We start from the raw sequence: 25,067 nt of genomic DNA on the forward strand, positions 1-25,067 counted from the left end.
ATAATTATTGATGAATTTATTTCGAGCTGGCTATTTTTAGCAGACGATGCGGTAGTTGTATATTGAAAATAGTTTAACACAAGGTTACCGTTCTTCCCTAGCTGGTTCTTTTCTATTTTTTAATGCCATGGTTATAAAATTTGTTGAAGGAAATCAGAGACAGAGTTCTGCGCATCTAAACGGTATCGACGATAAGTGAAACGCAGCAAAATATAAATACGCGACACAATTTTGTCGCGGGTGATAACCTCTTTACTTGAAACAGATCACGACTATTGCAAGAGTATTGTGCGTGATCTGTTGAATACGAACGTGGCTCCCTTTGGATTTAAGTAAAATAGCTTTGAAAAAATTTGAAAATTAAAAATTTTTCCATTCTTCTGTTCAACCCCTTTAAATATGTAAGAGAAGTATTCGGGCAAATGTAATTGCAAATTCAGGATTTCAAATTTTTCAATTTTTCATCAAATACAAGATTTCTATGACAGCAAGACTGTCTCCTAAAATGAATAACAATTTGAAATATTATCAGTGACATTGATTGTTTCATTTTCGTAACTGAAAACAGCTGACTGATAAATTAATCTTCTTTGATAAAACGTGGTTAGTTCAAAAAATTAATACATAAGTTTACTACAGGGGCAAAAAAATATGTAAAAAAGCAGCATAGATGATCTTGAAGAGAAGGAGGAAAAAATGGTACTTTTTTTTCCCCTATCGTCGCATCGTTACAGCTCGAGAAGATAATTAGGTGGTTTGTTTTGTGTGACCCACCCTGTATACATAGGTACGCGTGCGCCTGTGTACACGGAAACCGAGAAGAGAGGTAACTAGAGAGAAACGAGGTTTCGCGCGAATCGATGGCTAATAGCCCTCCCCGCTGTAATTAATGCAACAAGTTGATACCTAACACTTATCTGCGCTGCCGCGGCTTTCACGGTTAAACCGCCACGAGTTTCGAAGCAAGTCGCGTGTACGCGTCGTCGACGATCGAAAGGCAAGTTTCCAAACGCCTTTTTAATTTTTCTAATTAGTTGTAATCCTTTTGAGACGGAGTTTCGCGGTTCTGGATTATTCGAGTATTATTGCTCATTGCGATTGGATAAGATATAAATATTGAGACTATTCAATTGGAACCCGTGAGATACCCGGGTAGACAAAATTACCCGAGTTGACAAACTTACCAGGGTATCCGAGTATTTCATAAATCAGAGGCTTACTACTTAATCTAATTTTTTAGCTTATCATAATTGAAAAGCTTGTAGCATGAAACAAATGACTATGTCAGAGATAAAGAATGGGAAAGGAAACCCTAAATGTTTGACAGGGGCTTTAGAACCGCGTGAAAATCATTGAGATCTTCGTTTGTGGTCTCGACAGAGGGGTGCCGAGTTTTCATTAGGGGTGAGCACCCCTCCGATCTTCCCATCGATGTGTTTTGAGGTCCCGTTCAGTTTTATTAACTTGTCATTTGATTTTATTTTCGATACGTTAGAAAAGTTCAATCTTTTGATCAATTATTTCTTAATTTATAAATAGCTATATCATCAAAACGCAGTCATCAAAAATTAATTTTTTGATACACAGCTTCAATTTGTTGTTTTACATCATTTATAATTATCTCTTTCACGTTCGTTTTTTTAATTAAAACAAATTGTTTCACTCCCATGTTTGGGTCAATAGAACTCGTTGCGTGTGAGAATATCAGTTAACCAATGGAATTAATTAAATTCAATTCTTTTTTTTTGATTGAACCCTGAATGTTCGTGTAAATTCTATTTTTCATTGGAATGGATTCGATCGATTTCACCAGGCACCGTTTGACCGCGATACTTTCTGGCGACAATGAAAAATATTTCAAACAGGTATCACGGGTAAACGAGCTTCGGACAGTTTGAAAAAATCATCGACGAACGATTCTTCTTTTTTTTTTTCATTTCTTTTCAATTATACGCGCTTTTTTGTAGCGAGGTGAAAGCCGAGTTTCGAAATATTGTCAAAAAATCATTGGTGAAATCGTGTCCGCGCTCGCGTTGGCGCGACGGGGATATAAATACGAATATAAATCTCGAAATTCTCATATTTATTGCCGTCCTCGCATTTCGGGAAATTTGGAAAGCACGTACCGTTACAGGGAAGTAAATTTTCGAAATTACATTGAAATTTATCGTCTCTCAATTTCTGTTGGCTCGTGGTATTGTTATGAATAACGAATATTTGATATTAAAATAATGAAACTTAAAAACCGAGCATTATCATTATGTTCTTTAAAATTTATTTTTTAATCACCCACTATTTTAAATATTATTACAAATGATTTTAATAACGTTAATTTCCTTTATCACTGCAACATATTTTTATTCAGTATACTAGTAACAAAATATTTTACTAGTACTAGTATATTATTAACAAGAAATTATACTATTTTTTATAGCAGATATTAACGAGGAGTTTTTATTTTTTTTTTTTACAGTCCCCTAATTAAAGTAAAGACTTTTAATAAAGGTATTTAATGAAAAGTTAATAAATTAACTCCTGAAGTCTAAAAATAATTTAATAAAAATTCATATTTTCATTCATAAATGATTTAATCGTAAGGGATGGAGAAATTGGGTTGAGTCAGGGCACATTCGAAAAAAATCCCGAGAATTTACACGGTGACGGGAAACGGATGTGTTCTATAAACGCGATGAAACGCCACTCTGACGGTCGTTTCCCGTTTTTTCGATTACTCGGGATTGGTAAATATTCGACGAATCCTAGCCTGTGACTGGCCGAGCACATATACGCGGGCATAGTTATTGGTTACGCGTTTATAATTGATATTACACCCCCTACAAGAGGGGTTGCTCGTGAAATTTACTGACGATTGCCGGCCGTTGTTTCGACCGTTCATTCGTGTTTGCTCTGGCAAAAAATATTTCCGATTTTAAAAGCTCGATGCCGGTTAAATGAAAAATATCCGTGCCCACCGTGGAAAACGATGGGTGTTGTTAATCTGTCGTTTCGGCATACGCGGGCCGATTTAGACCCTTCTTTTTTTTTCTTTTTTTTTTTACCTTCGATTCAGACGAATTTCTGGTATACATAAATTGATTTATATTTTATTTTTATTTCTTTTTGATGAAGAAATATTTTGACTTTTAAATCCCCATAGAATAACAAAATCTTTGAAAGAACATTTATTCAACCCACTTGATCCACAATTCACCCGACTGTCAAAGCAACCGGGCTATTTACACTAAACACCAAGCCACCCTTTTCGCTGATCAAAATTCCACCCCTAATTACGCAACGAGGCTGTAATTCACATCGGCGAAGGGGGGCGAGTCTTTTATCGCGGTCGGGTAAAAAGAGCTTCCCCGAATCTTAAGCCTAGCCGGAGGAAGGCTGGCAGCCAGCCTGATCCAGCCGCGGCATAAAAGAGACCATCCCACCCCTTAAACTCCGTGGACACACAATTAGGGGATCGTGGTGGCGCGGAAATCCCTGCCAATTCTTGAGAACCTTCCGCCACTATTAAATGCAAACCCCTTTTTCTCGAGGTGGTGGAGCTGGTTGGAATGAAACAGGGGTGAGAGAGGGGGAAACTGGCTGCCGGTTTTAGCCTGGAAATGGGACTTGGTAGGAAGTTTCTGGCAGCCAGGCTTCTGCATCATGGATGCACCTGCATGAAGGGCGGATGGAAGAAGGGAGCGGTGGAGAAGCTTGCAGGACCGATAGAGGGAAAAGTAACGAGGGTTGGGTCGCCATATAATTACCGTTAATTGAATTCTTAGTGGCGGCCGTCCAACCTACCACCAGCTACGTGGTATCCAGGGTCCTCTAGGGTCTTCTGCTTGTTAGAGGTAGTCGCGTGCTTGTGTGTATTTTATGAACGTCCGTGTGCCGCTTTGGTGTGCCTTAATGGATCGGGAAATTATTGCGCGAGATCCCTCTGGAGGCCGAAATCGTTTCGCTGTTTGTGTTTCTTTCACCTGGAACTGGGTGTGTGACTCTGCATTTCTTATACGGGGTGTCGCGTTTTAATCTGTAAATGGAACCGTCGGAGAAATTGAACGTACCGAGCTTGCTGCTACCAAGCTTGCGAGCCATTCTGAGGAACGGACGCACAGAGACGTTCAAAGGTATTTCGAGAGCTTTTAAGTTGATTTTTTTTTTCTTTTTTAATTTTCGTTAACCGGTTTTTTGGATTATGCGTGATTGTAATTTAGGTAGTCGGTCTTTAAAAGTTTGATAGCCCCGGGTTCCAAAAATAAAAAATGGTCTATGATAAATTGAATTAATATTCTACATGGAATTACCTTTGGTCAGATTATACTATTAATTGTTAGAGACTTTGTAAAACGTAGAAAACGCAATTATCGCGTCGAGCAGAAGGCTATAACAAAAATCAATTGCAATAAAGTCGCGTTTTAATCGGTAGCAGCTCGTCGCAAGCGTTTGACCATCGAATTCAATAATGAAGATTAAAACGCACCCGTCGCCCTCATTAGGCCAAATTACATCGCGAACACCAATAACGGCCATCCATGATTTCTCTTTTTATTAACTATAGTTATAGATCAATCTTTCTAGCGTTGTTTTTCATAAAAATATTAGGTACATTTATTTGACCAACATTAGGGTCAATCGGGAATATTACAGTGGAAAATCTGGTTGTCTCGTTTGGGAACATCGTGGCTACGATTTTGCTCACGTAACTCGATTATCATTTCAATTAAACGAATTGTTTTAATTGATTTAATTTTTTGATGTGCCGGCACGATGATGCGTCGAAGCTTAAATCATCGATGCACGGCCAGCCGAGTGCTTGTCAATGGAAAATGGAAAATATCGTTGCAGTTCGGGGCGGTACCGTTTCACAGGTTGGAAATGAAATTTATTTGCTGCCGGCTCGGTGAAAATACAATCGCGTGTAATTGGCTGAGAACGATGTTTGAATGTTTCTAGGGAAACTGTTGTAGTTCTAATTATGTTTCAAGGGACTGAAAATTATTGGTGTAATTAAGTGGCAGCAAGGGTAGGATCAGCCCCCCCAAAAATATGGGTTGGCTCCTTTATCATTCTTGGATTATAGAATTTTAAAATTCTAATATTTTAATTAATATTCTAAAATTTCTAAGGTTTCCATACTAGTCATTAGAAAATTAAACATAATTAGAAATTAAAGCAGCAACACGCTGAACAATGCATTCTTCTTCCAAGAATTTCCTCCTTTCCACATTTTATAAAACACAGAAAAGACATCAGTGTCAATTTTTCAGTCTTCCAAAATGACAATGAATGCCTGTAATGAATATTCATTACACCACATCAACGTCTCCCTAATTAACAAATTAATCTAACCAGCAGAATTGAGTCTAGTCATTCTAGATACACGCACCTTCTTCCGCTAATCATTCGAGATACATATTCATTTAATTTTACTGGAATAATGAGCAAAAGTCTAATTGTAAGTGAATCGACCGAATTCTCACTGTTTCCTGTATGTAATTCCATCGAGAGTAGGTTTCGATCCCATCCCAGATTGCGGCTCGATTTCTTAGCCAGGATTTTAATTATTCCTGTAATTTTGTATTTCTTTTTATACGAGAAAGTTTCTTGAACGTCACATTCTTAGGCGAACGTAAATGGTCGTGATCTTGAATATTGTAATAATGCTAATGGTAATTCAAACCTAATTTAAATTCAATTCAACAAGTAGCAGCCGTGTTAAAGGATCTATTATTATTAATAAAATTCAACGATCAATTCATAGCACGCGAATAATGGCATAGAATGGTAAAAGGTTGAACAATGATAGAACACTTCTTCAAGGATCAATGATACACGCGGAGATGTAATCGCGATCCTTCGACTCACAGACGATCGTAGATCTCGTAGATCCTTGGGCTTACGGAACGAAGAAGATTACCGATCTTGAGCGATGAATTTAGCTCAATACACCTGACGACCTTTCTTGCTTCCACTCCGTTACCTTCGTGAAAGAATCCTGTCGATCCTCACCGTTACTTCGAACAGCCATCAGGCAATCGCGAACGAAACTGCATCGAATCGTTGCAATTTTATATGCAGCCTCTGTGCATGTGTCATCTGCTGCACTTGCATTTTGAAATAGTAGGGTAAACTGAAGTTAAGTTAAAAATTCTATTTCAAACAGAAAATTGAAATTTGTAAGGTTCAATTTGAAATAATAAAATAAGGCTCGCATTTCAATTATACTTTATTTAATTAAAATAATTTTTCCCCGTGTTACAGGTAAGTTGCAGTCGATGGTAGTTCTTCCTGCAGTTTCAATCCACTGGGAAAACGCGAAGGGAAACGAATTCAAGGTATTTTCAATTAATAATTATTTTTTTGTTTATTTTACTGTCATTTCGAGTTAAATTAATAACGTTTCTGAATTCGTGTGAAATTCTCTGTTGCCATTTCTTTTTCTATTTTTCTAAATAGATATAATTTTTATTTTTAAAATTCTAAATACCTCTAATTCTGATGGACCATGTTATATTCACAATTTTAAAAATGACCAAAAATTAAGCTATTGAGTAATTTTGATTAATCATCTACTTGATATTATCACCTATTTTTACTCAGCCTAATACGAAAAAGGAAAAGTAAATTTATAAATTGACGTCTGGTCCGATTTTTGCCTGCCTCCGTGGTAGCCAAGCAATTTAGAGGGGTCGATTGATAGCACGGCAAAATTGAAAATTGCCATAATTCAGCGGCAGTTACGGTAATATCCAGTAATATCTGCACGCGCGCTCATACGGTATCGTTTCGAGCCGATTTTTATGCTAAACTCCACCACCCATGGGCTTCGATGATGCACGTAACACCTAAGTTTCGCGCGGGCCGAATTACCGCCAGGTAGAAAGTATAGTAATCAAATACTTGATTGCTTTCTAACGTAGAACGGTTGGAGGAGTACTGTTGGCTCTCGGTAGCGATCAGAAACCACTCATTTTTAAACTTATACCTTGGATCCCTTAATCTTTTTCATTGCTGTCAGAATATCCATGATTTCAGTTCATTAATTTAAATTTAATTTTCGAGTTTTCGCGTACCTTTATAAAATTCTATAAAAATTGCGGTCGAATTCTAAAGATTGGTCATTGAAAATGCAAAACTCCTTTGAATCCACGAATAAAATTTAATATACTCGTTGTATTTTGTCTGATAAATTTGAAAAAAAGAAATCTGAGAGTTAAGGTATTATAATGCGACACCCGGAGTGTCAGGGGAACGATAACGAATTAACCGCGATAGCCGGGATTAATCGTGCCAGTGCCGGCACCAGTCTTATTCCGTGTACGACTGCATCAATCACCCCGAGTCCTGATGCCCTTCCATTATCGTGACGAGTCGGAGATAAGCTATCGCGGCTAATATCACATCGATCTGGCCGCTTTGCATTTCGATTATGAGCCACGGCATCGAGAGGGAAGCAACGTGGCTGGTTGTCGCGCAACCGCGGCCTAGATGCGGCTAATTGAAATCTACGACTTTGAACTTGCGATTCGCGGGGCCCAGAGAGTGATATTAACGAGCTAGGATTCTGCTCGTTCCCTACCAATAACCGACGATTTGTCGTGCGATCGCTAATCACTGATTACCCGCGTCTCGGCTAACTAACGTGCCTCCGCTTCTTCCCTTGATTTGTGCATCGGCTAATGCTTCCGTACGTCGAGTCTATTCTGACAAATCTCATTTGCCGATATTGTTAGCTTCTCTATGGTGAAATGTAATGTAAAATTTAACTTAAAAAAAAATTATCTATGATTTAAAAATTTTGGGTAATTCTTAAATGCATGAAAAGTGCATACACACGCCTTTGCGAAATAAACGGTTAAAAGTAAAAATTTCATAGCCACGTTGAAAATATAATATTTGTAAAATTTACCATCCAATAGACGATAATAGACATTTGTCGATAGACGTCAGCACGCTCGTGGTTCACCCCACCGTGGTGTGGGTGCAACTGCATTCGGTGCAACGTGCATCGCGGCTGTGGTCGATGATTGGTCTCGAAGTACGTACGCAGTAAGCTGGCATCAGACGGTGACGCAGGTCATCGGACATTTTTCGAACACCGGGTACATCGACCTGCCGGTGCCAGACGATGCACCGGTCGTGTGCAATTTGCAGACAGTCCGCGTCGTTGCAACGGTGGGGGACAAAGAGTATTTTTTACTTATCGCCCTACTGGATTTAGCGATGGGCTGGAAAGAGCTCGAGTCACCGTCACCGTGCAACGGAAACTACGAATCCCACTCGAAATTGAATATTTCTTTCTTTTATGGGTTCGCAGATATTTTTGATGCGTTCGAAATCGCTTCGGTTCAATGCTGGGTGAAATTTTATGAGACGGATCTATTTTAATTTTGGTAAATTCTGATTCTATAATTATACTTTGGAATAATTGCTCTTTTATGTATATATAAGTGTCATAATTCAAGTCGAATTGCGGATCTTATAGAAATTCTTTTGTATCGAGTACAATTCAATTTTTTTACTCGTCATAAATCAGTTCTTTTATTCTATATTCTTCAGCAGTCATAAATTGCAAAAATCTCATCGATTTATTCAATTGAAGTCCAGTTTCAAAAAGAAATTAAAATTCTAGTCAAAATTTATTATACCTCGGAAGTTTCGAGCCTCGATTCTTCGAGCAATCAAAATTCTACCTGAAATCAATTTAGCTAATCAATTTAGAAGCCGCAGTTCCACGATTTTTCGTGAAAATTCGCAGAATAACCGCGACGCTATTTCTGCCGCCACTTTTGGATCCCTCGAAAGATGACAGGACGGTATTCCCGATCGAGCGGAGCGCCGTTTTGTGCGTTGAAACGACTCGGCCTGCGCGGATTCTACGTAGGTAGGACGTGTGCATCCGTTCGCATAAGGTGTGCCAACATGTGTGATGCACTTGCACCCACACACGAGCGAACGAAAACGTTAGCTACCGACAGACGTTCCATCGCCAACGACGCCCACCATCGCTAGAAATGCCAAGACTTCTGACAATGAGTCCCGACCCCAGCAGTTCTCATCGCCTGCTCGTGCGCGGCAATAAAAAGGGTTATTTTGAAACGGTAAATATTTGACCCCTTTGGTGCCACGTACTTGGCTGATCAAAATGTGGGATCGAAAGTTAGGTACCTTTATTTTGTAATCTTTTCTTGAATTTTGTACGTCACAGGAGCTCCATAAATATTTCAATTTACCATTCTGTAAGAGTAATTCTGGGCCCTACTTCATAGGGCACATGGTTATAATTTTTGCTTGCGAATAAATTTTATTTAATAAAATTTTAATGCGGTTCTGAGCCAAACTTAAGAAAATTATTTAATTACACAACAATGCTTCGACTAAAATTATTTTACGGACAAAGTGTGAATGAATTTAATGGTAGAGAAAATCGAGGCTGCCTTTCGAAAACGTCTCGAGCGTGCAAGTGGTATTCTATTTCCGCTCGAGTTTCGGCGCATCAGGGTAAAAGTCGTAGAAAGCGCGCGATTTCCCGTGCTCCTGGGGATCTTTTTAGCGATGACTGAGGTTCTCTGCGAGCGACTTTCACACGTGGGCTTCCTGCAGTCGCAGCCGTCTACCCGTCTAATTATATCTTACTTTGTTTGAGTACAACGCACCTTTTGACACGCGGCCGCCACCTCTTCTCTTTCATCGCCCGTTTCCATCTCTACGCCTCCTCCGCGTTCGAAGATTCGCGCCCCCTTGGAGCCAGGCCAAATCGAACGATCGCTCGTTAAGTCGACCCGCAAATTAGGCGAATCTGTCCCCTAGGTATCAATTGTCAAAATCGATGACAAATAGAAAATTTCTTAAATTCATTTTTCCTATAAGTCCCTAAACTCTTTTAGAATCAACGTTCGCGAGCTGTTAGAAAATCTCCGCGATTGTCCTGGTCATCGACGGAGGACATCGTAAAGCATCCTGCGCGACCCGCTTTCACTCGCGACTGGAAAAAAAAAAAAATCCGCGCCGTGACCCACTACCCTCGTGACTCAGTTCCCTACCCCCGCGAAAAAAAAACGCAGATGATGAGCCGCGGGTGGAGGAGGCCGATGGGGTGGGAGGATGACGGTGGGATCGAAGTGTTTAACGAGTCCGGCGCACGAACGCGAGGAATAAAATGAGCAGCTAATCGATAGCAGTTCATTGAGTTTCGGGCGTGCACGCGCGTCACGCCTCTCCCTCCAGAACGGATCGAGTCAGCTCTCTCCCCTATGGGTGGTGGTGGCCCTTCAATCGCCTCTTTGTCAGCCCCTCGTTCCCGGCGGCTGGTGCACGTTGACGCCGATCCGCTGGCGTCCCTCGTGCCACCGACGCCGATGACGACGCTCCGCCAAACGAACGGAAGGTCACGTGGCTTAACGTCGGATTTTCTGCGACGTGTCCGCGTCTTACGTGCGCGTCATTCTAGATAGTGGAACAATTTTTATTATTTTTTTAATTGATCTTATGGTATTTCAATCGAAATGAAATTCTTTCGATTATTTTGCAAGGTTCTAATTAAATCTTCCTCGGAAAGGTATGATATAACGAACCACGATCGTCCATCGTAATCGTCATTAATCTAATTCCTTCGATATCGAAACATGCGGTTAATCCTTTCATTAAGTCTGGCTCGTGATATCTCGCGATTTGACGAGTCCGCGTCAGCCTCGAGGAGATCAGCTCGATTGATGAAGAAGACCTTGAACATACCGGGACGACGGACGGTTCGTTAAACCAGGAATGTGTGGGACTTCGTTACGGTGTTCTGGTTCCATTGGTAACGGCCGGCGTCTCGTCAATGACTTAAGGCCGAGAAACGGCTACAAGCGAAGTCCCTCCGGTAGAAACTTTCAACTGGATCTTCTACTTAGCCTTGTTAATAAGTCAGGCTATGCTAATACTTCGCAGGTGTTCCAGCAGTTTTAGCAGGCCATCCTCTCTCTCTCCCGTCCTTCGAGGCGGACTTGGGGAACAGCTGCGAATTTGCTCGACAGTCAAGATGCTTCTATCGATCGAGAAAAAGCAGTTGGATCTAAAATTTAACCCTTATCCGGCTGTTCTATTTATGTAGCGCGGGCAGACGATCGGAGTTCGTTGAAATGTACAGTACCGAGCATGGGGGTTTTCTTTAAGGAAAATGGCGGTGTAGACTATGGTGGCGCCACCATTCACCATAACCTTTTATACGGAAAAGTTTTATTTAATATTTTCTATGAGGGGCCCTCCTTACCTTGTATCGCTATTTCTCCCTAGAAAAGGTTAGCTTATTTGGCAATTCTCTAAGGAAAATGGCGGTGTAGATTATGGTGGCGCCACCATTCACCATAACCTATTACATAGGAAAATTTTATTTAATATTTTTTCTGAGTGATGGAATCTTCTTACCTTATATCGCTATTTTCCCGTAGAAAAGGTTAGCTTATTCGGCAATGTACAGTGCCGAGCATGGGAGTCTTCTCTAAGGAAAATGGCGGTGTAGGCGAAGGTGGCGCCTCCATTCAACACAACCTTTTACGAGGGATGATTTTATTTAATATCTCTAACTAGCTTCTAAAGGAAGTCTTCTCTAAAGAAAAATGAGATCGATCTTTAAAATTTCAGTTTTATTAAATGAAATTCGTTTATTTTCGGTCGACATTATCGTGTCGAAAGTCGTTTCCCAGCATCAATCTCGTCGTTCTTCAAGCAACTCCAATTCCATACCATTTTCCATGTCCTCCTTGGCCACGGCCAGCAGTTTCGAATGACTCTATTCCTATCTAACGTTCCCATCACCGGGAGATAAACTCCTATAAAATCTCGCTGCCGTTTTAAAGGCTTCCCTTGCCTAGCCAGGGCTACCAAAGCCAATATCGTTCTCCATCGCGACGTATAACCCGTTTTCCAGACGGTGCTTGATGCGGCACGCGATATCCTGTCATCCCTTAGCCATTTTCGTGCGAGCCTCGATGACCTGTTAAAGAAAACGTATACGGTACCATTTCTCCTTTCTTATAGACACTCTATTCACGGTAATGCATTTTTCAGTACCCGCGTCAGGATGTAGAATCTTCCATTCCCTGTAAAGAATCTGCTGTTCCTTTAAACTTTTGTTTAACATTCACGAAACACGATTTACCAAATATAAAAGAATTTCGATTTCTCGAGCAAATGATTGATTAAACTGAAACGAATCGGAAAAATAAGATGTAAAAGCATCGAGATGTAGAATGTCTTGGAGATTTCTTGGAACGAGCAAAAACAAGGCCAGACGCTGACGCGTTGGAACCAGTAAAAGTTTAAGCCTCCGTCGTAATTCCACGAGCTGTTATAGCGTCGCGATGCTGATCGTCCCGTGTAAACTACCCCCGCGATCGCGTCGTTTATGCGCCGGTCTGGCGAGAAGAGGTGCTTTAGAGACCTGTAACGAGTCGGCCTCGCGAACAGCACAATGGCTTCAAAGAGAAACGACGATACCGTGCACGCGTCGCGACTAAATGCCGGCATTTTTCACGCAGTCCCTCTGACTGACTCTCCTCGTCGAGAGAAGCTTTACACCTTGTTTGATATTGTTACGTGGTTTTCGGCTTTCGGCCTTTTAGCGAGGCGCAAGTGCGCTGGAGAGGGCGAAAAGATGAAGAAGCGTCGAAATAAGTAGTTAATTAACTTTGAGTCGTAAACGTAATAAAAATAAAAAGAATAACTGTGAGTAATTTAAAAAATTTTTTAAATTTTGAAAATTCAAACGAATATTTAATACAAAGTTATTTGGAATAATTTTAAGTTCCTTGGGGCCAAACTTCAAGAAATTTCACCTGCTCGAACGCTATTTTTATTTCAAAGTGAAGTCTATTTTTGCAATGTACATGGGATATAATTCAGACCTGAAAATACAAGTAAATCTTTCCGCGAATGTTTCAGAAAATTTATTGCTTTTCTACGTTTACGTTGAACAGTATTTTTATTCCAAGTACATATATGTACAAGATATTTTTTCAATACCACGACTAGACTTTAAATTTAGTAGAAATATGTGATAAATATTCCGGTCGATTCTTCTGAATAATTTAATTAGACAAAATTCGTTAAAAATCGATCAACGTCAACTTTTAAGTAGAATAGGTATACGTCTACTACAATTTAAACCAACCGATTCTTTTCTACTTAGTCTTCTTTGATACTATATTATTATTTCTTTGAAAAACTTTGCCGAAAGAGATCACATCGCTCGGTGGAAACGGCGTGATAAATTTACGCGCAGTTCCACCTCTCGTCGAAAGGGGCAGCCAACGCGTTAACCCTTTAATTTATGACTACGCTATATCGATTCCACCAACTATACCATCGGAAGCACGTCAGAAGTTTCCAGTTCTCGATTGTGGAGAACAGGAGAGGAAAGTTCGAAACGCACGAGGGTCTCTCTTGTCCCAGGCAATTTGGCGCCCGCATGGGCAAACGTATTAGCCGGTTGATTGGTATTCCAAAGATCCACGGTGTGAGAGAGTCGTGGTACTTTCCTTTCCCCGCTTCACGAGCCATAGGATCTTCATCACGGTGTCTGTTATGAATAAGCTCTTAATTCCTTGTAGGGTTCTTGACTCCCACTTCTGGCGTCTCTGGCTCTTTCTGCCCCCCTGGCCCCTCACCCCGTCCTCTTCCTTCACGATCCGAGCCTCAGTTCTCTTCTGCCGACTCTTCTGTCGTCCTCTAGCCCATCGTCGTCCCCGGTCTTCCTCGTCTAACCCCTCGACCCAGGCCGTTCAACGACCCCCACCCCATCTTCTGCCGCCACTTTCTTGGCTTCTCTCCTCGCCGAGGAAAACCGATGTGGCCTGTATCCGCGCAGATGTGCCTAGCGGCTAAGTCTCGTGGTATAATACAACTGGTAGATAAGGTTCTTCGGGGACACGTGGAATCTTCATCGGGTCTTAGATACTTGGCGAGTAGAAACAGATTCTAGATCGCGACAGGGTGTCGTGAAACTGAGAAGTTTGATGGCGATCATCTAGTACAGTATCGAGCATGGTGGACTTTCCTAGGGAAAATGGATAGCAAAATTCCCCAGGGACATCTGTTGCAACATAGAGCAAGAAAATCTTGTTTTTTAGAAAACAGATTATAGATTGCGACAGGGTGTCATGAAACTGGGTAGTTCGATGGCGATCACCTAGTACAGTATCGAGCATGGTGGATTTCCCTAGGGAAAATGGATAAGAAAATTCCCTAGAGACTTCCCTTACTTCGGAGAGACTTCGGTATAGGGCAAGGAGGCCTTGTTTTTTAGAAAACAAATTATAGATTGCGACAGGGTGTCATGAAACTGGGTAGTTCGATGGCGATCACCTAGTACAGTATCGAGCATGGTACACTTCCCTAGGGAAAATGGATCGAAAAATTCCCTAAGGACTTCAGATTCTCTTGCGATGTAGAGCAAGATAGACTTATCTATGTTAGATTCTTCCTAAATTCTTCTTAGGACCACGATGAAAGGCTCCCATTATGCCACATAATAGTGGCAAAGAGTTTTGAAAAAGGAAATAACGTCACTTGAAGTTTGTTGAACTCCTCAGCGGACACCCCGTATAAGAGAGGGGCCTAACCGTTTTATTTTGGCATGCCGCGAGCAGAGAAAGGAGGAAGAGGATCCTTTTTATTTCACTGGCAGCCAGGCTGGCTATAAGGTATTCTATGACGGTCCGTCGGTTCCAACGGCGCCCCTGCTAAATGGAATACGAGCGGAGACGAGTCGACGGTGCAACGAGAAAGATAAAGACGAAGCCGGCAAGAAAGAAGCGGTATAGGGAGCAAGAAGAAGACGAAGATGATGATGAAGAAGCAAATGCACGGTGGGAGAGCCAGTGTATAAACTCCCTTTCCTCTTTCGAAACATCGTCCTCTCCCGGCTAGAATCGTCCCCTACCTCTCAGCAGGACCACTCCTGCCCCCATTTCCCCTGGCATTGGGGGATTTTTTCGAGGGCTCGGCCAACAGAAAGACACGCGAGAAGGATGGAAAAAGAGAAGAGGCGACTGGTAGTCGCCAGGCTGGCAAGCGTGAGCAAACCGACCGACCGAACCCACACCTACGGGCATCACCGAGGTCGATACACGCTCCGCTCCGCTTTGCTTGCTCCAGGGAGGACACTGAGTCTAACCGAGCGAGGAGGACGAGTTTACGTGCACGCACCAACCAGCCACCCGAGCTGCTCTGTCAAAACGGATCTAAGATGGGCGCGGTATGGTCGCCGGATAAGATAAGCTTAGCAAAAGGGAACTGCTTCGATATCGGAGTGAGTTGTCGCGAGCCAAGCTGATTTCTTGTATACCAGCCAAGGAATTAGCGATTGGATTCAATGTACAATAACCGCTCGATAATTCACCGCTTTTCAAGATCTAGAGACGGGGAATTACCGAGCGTCAGTGACTGTCGAATATTTTTCATTTGAACACCCTGTATATCTATCATTCCCTGTCTCTTTCTCCATCGAGAGCCTTCTTTGTCCGAGTTTCTTTTAGCTTTTCGCGGACCAAAGAGTTGAGAAAAGAAGACGCTCCTACCGGTTGAGAGAAGGACAGAGGCTCTTTATTAGACACTGAGAAACCGATTCCCCTCGAGGGCAATTAACGAAGTACAAAACGAAGGTACCTCTCGATTTATGGATTGGACGTTGGAGAGCCGATCGAGTCCCCCTCTCCCTCGCGCATTGTGCTCCCTGTCCGGCTAAAGTGTCCCCGATGGCTCAATCTTGACGACCCGCCCCGAAACTACCGCCGATCGATTATCGAAGACACGGCCCCCGCAAACCTGATCGAGGGCTGTTCATCATCCGAGCGTGGCGGATGCGTTGTCGCTTTGAGATCTGCCTGATGCTTCCTCTCGAGATAGCCTTGATGGACTGTCTTACCGTATGGCTTCACTCGACAATGTCAAGTTAATACTTGAAATAGTCACGTGTTTCAGAGAGATTCTAATGAGAAATCATTTTTATGGAGAATGGTAAGGGTGAATTTCTATTTGAATTTCTAGAAGTGTGGGAGGACCTACAAATTTCGGGTACTCGAATATTGGGATTGGCTCTGCACTGTCGGGTCGGGTCAAGCCTGCATTATTTGGATCGCGTCGAGGATGCACTTTGTGGGTTGAATTTCTATTTGAATTTCTAGAAGTGTGGGAGGACCTGAAAATTTCGGGTACTCGAATATTGGAATTTGCTCTGCACTGTCGGGTCGGGTCAAGCCTGCATTATTTGGATCGCGTCGAGGATGCACTTTGTGGGTTGCATCGCACCGTTCAGGACGGGACGGATCAAGGATACACTCTTAGGGTCGAATTGGGTCGGATCTTCACTATTTTTGGGTCGAGTCGGGTCTGATCTGCACTTTTTGGGGTCTAAACAGGTCGACTTTTAAAAAATATAAATATACAAAAATCCGAATATTTCGCGTACTCAGTTGAATCAAGTCTGGAATTATTTCTATCGCCTCAGGATTTCTAAAATTTGAAAACTGTGTTTCTATACTTTCAAGAACCCTACCTAATCTGAGTACCGAGTATCCGAAATTTTTCATAGAAATTCATCGACCAATGTTTCCAACAAACAAAGCGTCAAAAGATCTTTCGGATGAAATTCATCTTCATCCCGGTACTCGGTTACCGTTCGCCGATCCGCGTCGCGATTTATGAAGCCGGTTCGCGACTCCGTTTGTCCCGTTATCGAGCACCGGTCGGTAGAAAGAAAGAAGCAAAGGGCAATCGCTGATAACCAACAGGGCCACGTGAGCAGAGTTTGACCTCTGGCATCGTTTGCTTTTTTTTCTTTCCGACTCGTTTCGACGCGCGCAGACGGTATCAGCGAGGACGAGCTGCTCTTGCGATCTCTTACTTTTCGAGGTCCCCCGTGTCACCGCCCCTCTTGTTTGGTCAACCAGCTCAAGGACAGGCTGTTCTGATTGTCAGGCAAACCTGCAACACGTGGCCAATCTCTGAGAATGGTTGTCCTGCTGTCTCTTGCGAGATTTCTTCATCGAATCGTCCCGATAGAACAGTGAAATAATATCTCTTCTCGCAGAAAATCTCGAAAAATTATTTTCTAAACCATGAAAATTTTATGCTCCTCGTATTTCATTTCACTTCTCTTTCGGTATATCATTTCCTTCAGCTCTTTTCCCTTACCTTTGGCCCTCTGATTTCCCTCTCACCCTATTAGCCTCATCAGTCTTCCCTTCCTTTCCTTTTCTTTCATTTTTGAACGCCCACTTGCTGTCTCCCTTCCTCCATCAAACTCTTTGACTCTCATTACCCTCTTTTCTTGCTTCGACTCTCTCATTTTCTCTTTACAGAGCCTCCACAGTTAGTCTCTCTCTTTCCTCTCTTTCTCACTTGCTCTGTCTCTTCAACGTCCTCTCGTTCCTCGTGGAGGCGAGACGGGCCTCCTCCTCGCAGAGCGTACGCGTCATCGCCAAGTACAATAATATTCCCTTGGCAGGCTTGGCTTGGCTCCTTTCGCATGCGAGTTTCAGCTCGAGGGGCCCTCGACTCTTGTGTCGAGCACAGAGAAGCTTCCTCGATGGGCAAGACGGATTTTCGAGGTCCCTGCTACAACTAAAAGGGTTGCATCCACCGAATAACCGGGACACACGTTTTATCCCCCTCGAAATATCTTTGGTAACAAGAAATCCCGTTACCTTGCATCCTCATTTAATTGCAGTCTCTTTTAATTAAAAATTGATTTACTTTGAACATTTCTTATTACAATTACCATGAAAGTATGCAGCAACTGATTTTACCAGGAAATCTACAGTTACACTAATATACTATCTCTTCACTTTCACAACTCGACACCCACAACTGTTCGTTTCAAAGTGCATAAATCCTCGGTGCCTACGTAATAGCATAATTTTTCAATTGTCCTTCCCCGAGAGTAGGCAACATTTCAACTATGTTGTTCGCTGTTTATAATTCTCCAGTTGTGTTTCTTGGGGCGCGTAACCCTTCGACCATCCCACTACGAACAGATAACCATCTGATTCGTGGGGAAAGACTCGGTGAAATGGGAAAAAAATTGCATAGTTGATAAGCGAACGTTGATATCAGATGAGTGTCCATCTTCGTGGTACTAGCCGTTCGTCGACAGTGTCAATTAACGCGGCACGATTAGATTTTATTATATTAGATTTATTATATGTCTGGTTAAAAATTAGCATGAAAATTTATATCTCGAAACCTCATCGATGCATCGTGCTTAATTTGAAAGAAAATTAAATCAGTCTGATTTTTATACCCAGGAATTTCCTGTGGATCTTTTTTAACCCTTTGAAAATTAGATACACAGGATGGAAAAATATTTTATTTCATTTCTTAGGAAGATATTTATTTATTCTTTTCAAAAAGGACCTGTTATATGATGTATGAGGTAATTAAGAAAGCATTAGAGTAAAAATTAAAGACGACTGTTTTCTAACGATCGAATTCAAGGATCTTATAGCGATTCGTAGTTAAGAGGATCTAAATGATCGGCATTAATCGGTTTATCGCGTGTGTTTCAACGTTTCCCTGTCATTTGGACTTCTCGTTAACGTCATTATCATCGAATCGATCCCACGTGTCTGTATCTCTCTTGCGCGTGGGAGTCGTGAAAGAAAATGAAGCTGAGTACACGCGGAAGAGGAGGAGAGTAAAATATTTTATTCTTAGAAAGTTTAATTATTCTGCTTTTTGATGGATGATACTTCATTAGACAGAATGCACACTAAATTTTCCACTTAAATTTTTCCTGTTTCTTTTCTTTTTTCATATGGTAGAAATGATCAGTACACTTAACGATGTCTATGATCACCCTTAATAATGAAAGGATTTATTAATCAATTGATTTACCATGTACACTCACTGTTGGTAACGGTAAAAAGGTATCAAATCATAGAATTATGGAATTGGCTAAGTGGCGAAAATGTCGAGGAGATGAGGAAAATTGCATACTCCCTGCTCGTGGCGCGATACGCGACTGAAGAGGACGAATCGAACGCGTCTACGCGGCGGAACCGAATAGAGTAGGGCGCGTGCTCGAAACGACGCTCTATTCTCTCTTCCTCTTTTTCGTTCGCTCGTTCTTCGGGTTCTCATCCTCCGCGATTCAGCGCCGCGAAAACTCGAACAGCTGATATACTTCGCACGCAAGAATACACGTGTTCCTCGAAAGATATACTATCGCGACCGGAATACGACGACTTGCGAAATAAACGTAAATAAATTTGACCGATACATCGATGAATTTAACAGGCTCGAGCTATCTTGGATAGATTTTATAAAAAGAAAATGAATTTCACGCGAAAAAGAAATTGAAAAATTTTCGGATCAATAATTTTCATTCGTCTAATTGCGTTTCCGGTTGAAAGAAACATATTCCACATGCACGATTGCACACCCGTTCCACCCCGGGAATAATGGACGCGTTACACGGCCGAGGATTCAGAGAAACACGAACGGTCTGGATGGACGAACAACTGGACGGATGGACGGACAGACAAACGAATGGGAGACTGTTACACCCAATTGTCCCTCGTTGTGCGAGGGTCAAGTAAGGTAGCCAACCGGCCACGCTGTGCACCGTTGTTATCCGTGACTGGTGCTGGATAAACTGCAGACCGGCTCGAAAATACAGCGACAACCCGGTGGGAAAACGTCGACGTTACTTGACGATATCGTCACGCTTGTTGCCTGATATAGAAACGGCCAACGACGACGTATAGTCGGTGGAAGAAATATAATGTGCAGCTTCAAACGGTGACATTGATAGAGATTTATCATCACGTTGTATTTCTGAGTGGACTGTACACCCTTATTTCCCTGTATATGTTTCAAACTTATTTACTTGATTAAGAAATCATCATCGTTGAGTAATTAGTTGCTAGCACTTTGATTTTTCTAATTTTTGAAAATTAATATTTTTATTCTTCAAAGTATTCGATTTTCAATTTCTTTTTTCTCTACAGTGTTATATTCAACAATCTCAGATCAAGAAGGAAATTTTATAAACGTCTATAAAAATTGCAAAATAAATTATTCATGATAGGTAAATTAAAGAATCACTTGCAAAAGTCAAACTATAGACCAGTTGGTCGTCTAAAAATTCATGAAAGTAAACCCATTCCATTCCGCAGATCGTGTTTCGTCATCAGCTAAAGATCACCAGCGTGCTCCCATCGCGAGTGGAAAATTTTCCACGTCCATGTCCGCGGTTCCCATCGTCCCTTATCACCTGTTCAGTTGACCAGCGATCATCGACACCGCGATAACGCGATCTCCCCGGTCGTTTTTCCGCGGATCGTTCGACGTTCTTCGCGTCTGGTCGACCTCCTCCAGCGTCGCGGACGGATCTTTCTTTCTGGCCTTTCGTTTTTTGGGCCGCACACGTGTGAGGTTATCCCTGCGATGGTGACCCCGACGTCCTCTCCTCCTACTCCCCCGGCTGCCTTACAAATCGGACGAGCTCCGACCATCATCGCGGATCCCCCTGACGCAACCTGAACACGCCGCTTTGAAGCATTCGTTCCCGATGACGTCAGGCCGTCTCCTCCTTTCCTCTTCGCTCCTCTTCATCTTTCTCGCGTGCAACCACGAATTATACTCCGAAACAGGCGCGACGATCGGTATCCTTGGCCTGCCATAAAGATGCGTCCTCCCGCAACGAAACCGTACGTTTCTATCTCTTTTTGTCAGACGATGATGGCAGGTGCTTCCTTTTAGCCATTTTTCTGTTCCTTCCTGCAGCCTAGTCTGCGTTGATCAAATAACCACGGTAGCTCTATAATTTCCCGTCTTTAGAGCTCTAGAAATGGGCTTTTCTAAGAAACGGTCAGATATCGAACGGCTATTTATCTATGACAGAGAGTAGGTGTGTTTCTAATGAAGCATTGTATATGGAGAAATTATCGAATGGTCACTGTAATATAGTAAGTAGCCAAGGATATTTATAATTAGAAATGTCACTTTGCAATTTACGAGTTAAAAGAGCAGAAGCGATCCTTTGTTGCGTCCCACATTTCCGAGATTAAACGCAAGGAGCCGGACCGAATATGGTAGAAGAAACGATAAAAATCCGTTTCGACTGTTGAAAATGGAGAAAGAAAGAGGCATGCGCGCAAGGGCGTGTAGCGTCGTTCCTGAGGTAAATTACCGATGACCTTGAGATCCGTTCGCCGCTGGAGCACCCGTGTATTTATAGGCCGCCGGATTTGGTAGGCAAATGAGCCGAAATTGAGAGAGGAGGTAGAGACGAGGGAGGAGAGAAAGACCAACGGAGAGAGGAATCGACGATAGGTGTTTCTCTCGACCCAGCCAAAACACACGGCCCCTGAAATCATCGGTAGGCCACAATCATTTCCCCATTATCCCGAGAGCCAGCCAGAAGAGCTAACTAAATCAACCATCAGAACGATTTCCGACCATTCCGACCGTTCTAATGGTCCAATTTCTTTTTATTTCTTGGCAAATCTACGCGGCGAGCAAACTGTGACCTTTCGTAAGCGATTTACGACCTGTACCTGTTGTGCACGAAGAATGTTTCAATCCTTTTTTAGCCTCTTCAGGGAGATACTTTGAAATATGGAGAACTTTTGACAAGGTTAATGAGTTATTAAAGATAAGAATCAGAAGCTATTCTAGCTATATATCTTCTCTAGGGAAAATGGCACTCGCTATAGTAGCTTGCAGTTATAAAAAGTACTAGATCAATCTTTCCCGAGTGGTGGCGCCACCTTCGCCTACGCCGCCATTTTCCCTAGGGCAGTCCGCCATGCGCGGTACTGTACGCGGAACCATCTTATTGAGATTAAGCCGCCGGCACGAGAGGAAACTCCTGAAGGACCCTGTAAGATAGCAACGATACATCCTTTAATAACAAATCTATCATCATTCCCTAGAATTTCTGACCGCCGCGACGGCATTTAGCCTACTATTAGCCAACGATCATCGGAATGAATAAAAATCGAAGAGTACATACATGATCGCGACGAAGCTAACTGAGCTCGGTCGCGTGACTTCGGCGCACAATTCATCGCGCTGATCCACGGCGTTGAAGACAAAAGGCAATCGTCGGGGCCGATCTCGCGTAGTGTCCGACCGGTTGCCAGCCGCTGATTGGTCGGACACCGGCTACTGGACCCGGTTGACCCCTAACCCCGGCAACTCGCTCGGCCTTATCGTCTGGAATTGCCGTGTTGGTGGCGAGTTGGTACAACAACGAACGCGCGCCTGCCACGCACACGCGTCCCCGCGTTTTATGACCGCGTACCCGCACGGTGGGAGCGGAATTCTGTGCTGAGCGACAAACAATTGCCGCCAAGTGGCTTAATTGCAGTCAACTAAACAAATGTTCCAACCGTATCTCCCTGACCGTGTGCGGCTCTCTCTCTCTCTTTCCCTCCCTCACCCTCCCTCTTCGGGCAATTTCTTTCTCCGTAAGCCGTGTTTCAGGTCTACCCGACAACGTGTACCCGTATCTCTCTCTTTCTTTTTCCTCTTCGTGCTTTTTTAACCTTCTCTCGTTTTCTTCGTGGAAGAGCTCTTTACGTGAGAATCAGAGGAGGGCATCGTTTCACGGGATTCGTTGCCGAGCCGGACAGTGTGACACGGTTTGTCATCCCGTTAATGTACATGACAAATACAGATCTTGGGGTGAGAGTTGAAACCACTACATTAGCGGACGGGTGTGAATGTACGTGAAACAGGGAGGCTCCGTGTCATCCCCATCGTAGGTATCTCTCATCAGATCTATTTCGAGTGTTTGCAAGAACAATTGTCGGGACCGGTTGACTTTTTATTCCGCATATAAGTGACGCGTTAACGCTTGAAGCCCGGATGTCATCTTATGACGTTATCCATTTTTTTGTGTTTTACACCGTTGGATCGGTTTCTACCGTTTGAAAAATCGGTCTAACGGCTATTTTCATCGTAGAAAGTTCACGCCAGGATACGGTAGAACCGGCTCATGAAATCGTTAACTCGACGCTTCCTCCTGGCGTTAAACGACCAGCCGGGGCGAGTCTGGTCCCCTCATTTTTCTCCGGTGCTTCTTGTTGCCGGCCTCGAAGACGAGCACCGCTCCCGGCTCGTTTCTCATTCGGCATGCTACGTTCCGTCGTAGGTGTATACGGCCGACTGGCCGTGCGCTCGGCGAGATTCCCATTTATCAGGGTACATCCGCCGGAAGTGGGGCGACCCGTGCGTAGGTGAGACGGGGAGAAAGAGAGAAGACAGACGGCCGGGAGAGAGAAAGCCAGAGGACATTGTTCATTAGTACCTGCGACCTTAGGATACCTCGGCCCCAGCCGTCGCATGATTTACGAGTCGCTTTAGGCTGCGGGCCTCCAACGATCGTACGCCCCTGCTTAAGAATCTTTCACCCTTTCTCTAAGAAATTCTCCTTAACTCCTTCGCTATCACTTCATAAAATATAGAAATCGTTGAAATAATGTCATATCGGAAGAATTGAAAATGGTTTATATATAAAAGGTGAAAAAGACCCCGGAAAATCGGAAAAGTCGATCGATCACCGACCGCATCGGTATTATATTAAATTCTTAATAAAAGATTCTTAAAATAACCGGCGTCATTGGAAGTCGAAGCAGCAGCTCGACGATAAAGATACGAGTCGTTGGCCAATAAATTCCATCGATTATTAAAACACACTTCCTGGCCAGCTGACGATCGCCCGTTGCCGCGATTACGAGGCGGAATGCGCGGGAGTATTGTAACGAGACTATCGGTATCTCGAGCATTGTTCGAGCGACGAAACGTTTCTTGGGCGATTTCCCAGGATCGAGGAAACGGGAATAGTAAATCATTGCCCTGTCGCTATTCAAAGGAAGTATTCGTGTCAATGGTCGCCTTTCTTTTCTTTTTCCCTATTTTTTTCCTTTCGTTTCAGAACGAAGATTGTGCAATCGACGTGATGCCAGTGGGCGGAAAGATTGATCGCCGCGTAGATCGAGTAAATGGGTTAATGGATTCATCTTTTACTCGCGATCTGGACTATCAATTCGCGGGACTCTCGTGTCGGCTTACCAACCCCTTTTAATTGTTCGCCTCCCGTTTCAAGATTAATGAACTTGAATTATAATTGCGTGGGTACGTCTCGACGATCCGAAGGACTTTGATGGATGGATGTTGATTTAAATGATCCTCGGCGGACGCGTGTTAAAGGATGGTGGAATGTCTTTATTTCTTGTTACACTTTATGCAAATGATATTTTTGTAAGGTAACTAAAGTCGCTACTTCTTTCGCGGACTTTGTACGCATTCCCCCGATCGATTTTCCAATGGAACGTTATATTTTCAAGATTCTTCCGTCCTCCGATTCGGTTCAGCTGCGATACCGGCCACGCATGGCACGGTCGGAATTTCTCGGTTACATCAGCGGCACTTTTTTGCGCGACTCGGAGGACGGTATGCGCGTACAAGTCGGTCGCCGTTCGTCCTACAACAACGGACAAAGTTGCGACCGGTATCAATTGGCCGTGCTCTCCGCACGGTATACCGGTCGACCTTCTGCAGTTGCAACACGAGACCTGACACAGATAGGAGAGACCCGTTCAAGTCGGACCGTCGTCGGACCAGGCATACGTCTTGCGCGCACGCCTTGCGAAACCGACGGCCGTTCGTTTCAACGGGAAACCCTGATGACGAGGGAAGGTTCGTTCAATGGTGCCGCGTAAAACGATCATGGCAGCCTGCTCGTGAACGTTGAATCACGCGCCTAGGATCATTGGCGTAACTAGGATTTTTCCTTAGGGAAATTAGCTAGCAAAGTGTTACCTGAAGCGACCAATCATGGCGATCGCGGGTGATATCAATGCCTGGTAGTATTCATTAAAGCAGCTTTCGATTTTTCTTCGAGCAGGCTCGTTATGGTGTAATTGGGTTCCGAAATATAATGTAATTGAAAATTATGAAATGTAGCGGTGTCTAAATTTTAATTTTAATAGAGACTAATTTTGTAGCCGATAAATTAATTCCGATTTCGCATCGACTCCGTTATATTTCCGAGCCTAATCGATTCGAGATCGATA

The 25,067-nt window shown here is 43.0% G+C and overlaps 1 protein-coding gene across 5 annotated transcripts in view; it reads left to right on the plus strand.

Moving 5' to 3' along the window:
* LOC114877199 (nucleolar protein 4-like) overlaps positions 1-25,067 on the plus strand; it is a 118,257-nt gene that overhangs the window by 68,383 nt on the left and 24,807 nt on the right. For 2 of the 5 annotated variants that reach the window (XM_029189464.2, XM_029189462.2), the window contains exon 2: positions 6,262-6,335. The exons of the other annotated variants lie outside the window; for them this stretch is intronic. In XM_029189464.2, the coding sequence (XP_029045297.1) occupies positions 6,276-6,335 (60 nt within the window). In that variant the 5' untranslated portion in view covers positions 6,262-6,275. The remainder of the gene's footprint in view (positions 1-6,261; positions 6,336-25,067) is intronic. 5 annotated transcript variants of the gene reach the window in all.

The sequence above is a fragment of the Osmia bicornis genome, chromosome 8 (assembly GCF_907164935.1).
Source record: "Osmia bicornis bicornis chromosome 8, iOsmBic2.1, whole genome shotgun sequence".
Classification (NCBI taxonomy): Eukaryota; Metazoa; Arthropoda; class Insecta; order Hymenoptera; family Megachilidae; genus Osmia; species Osmia bicornis.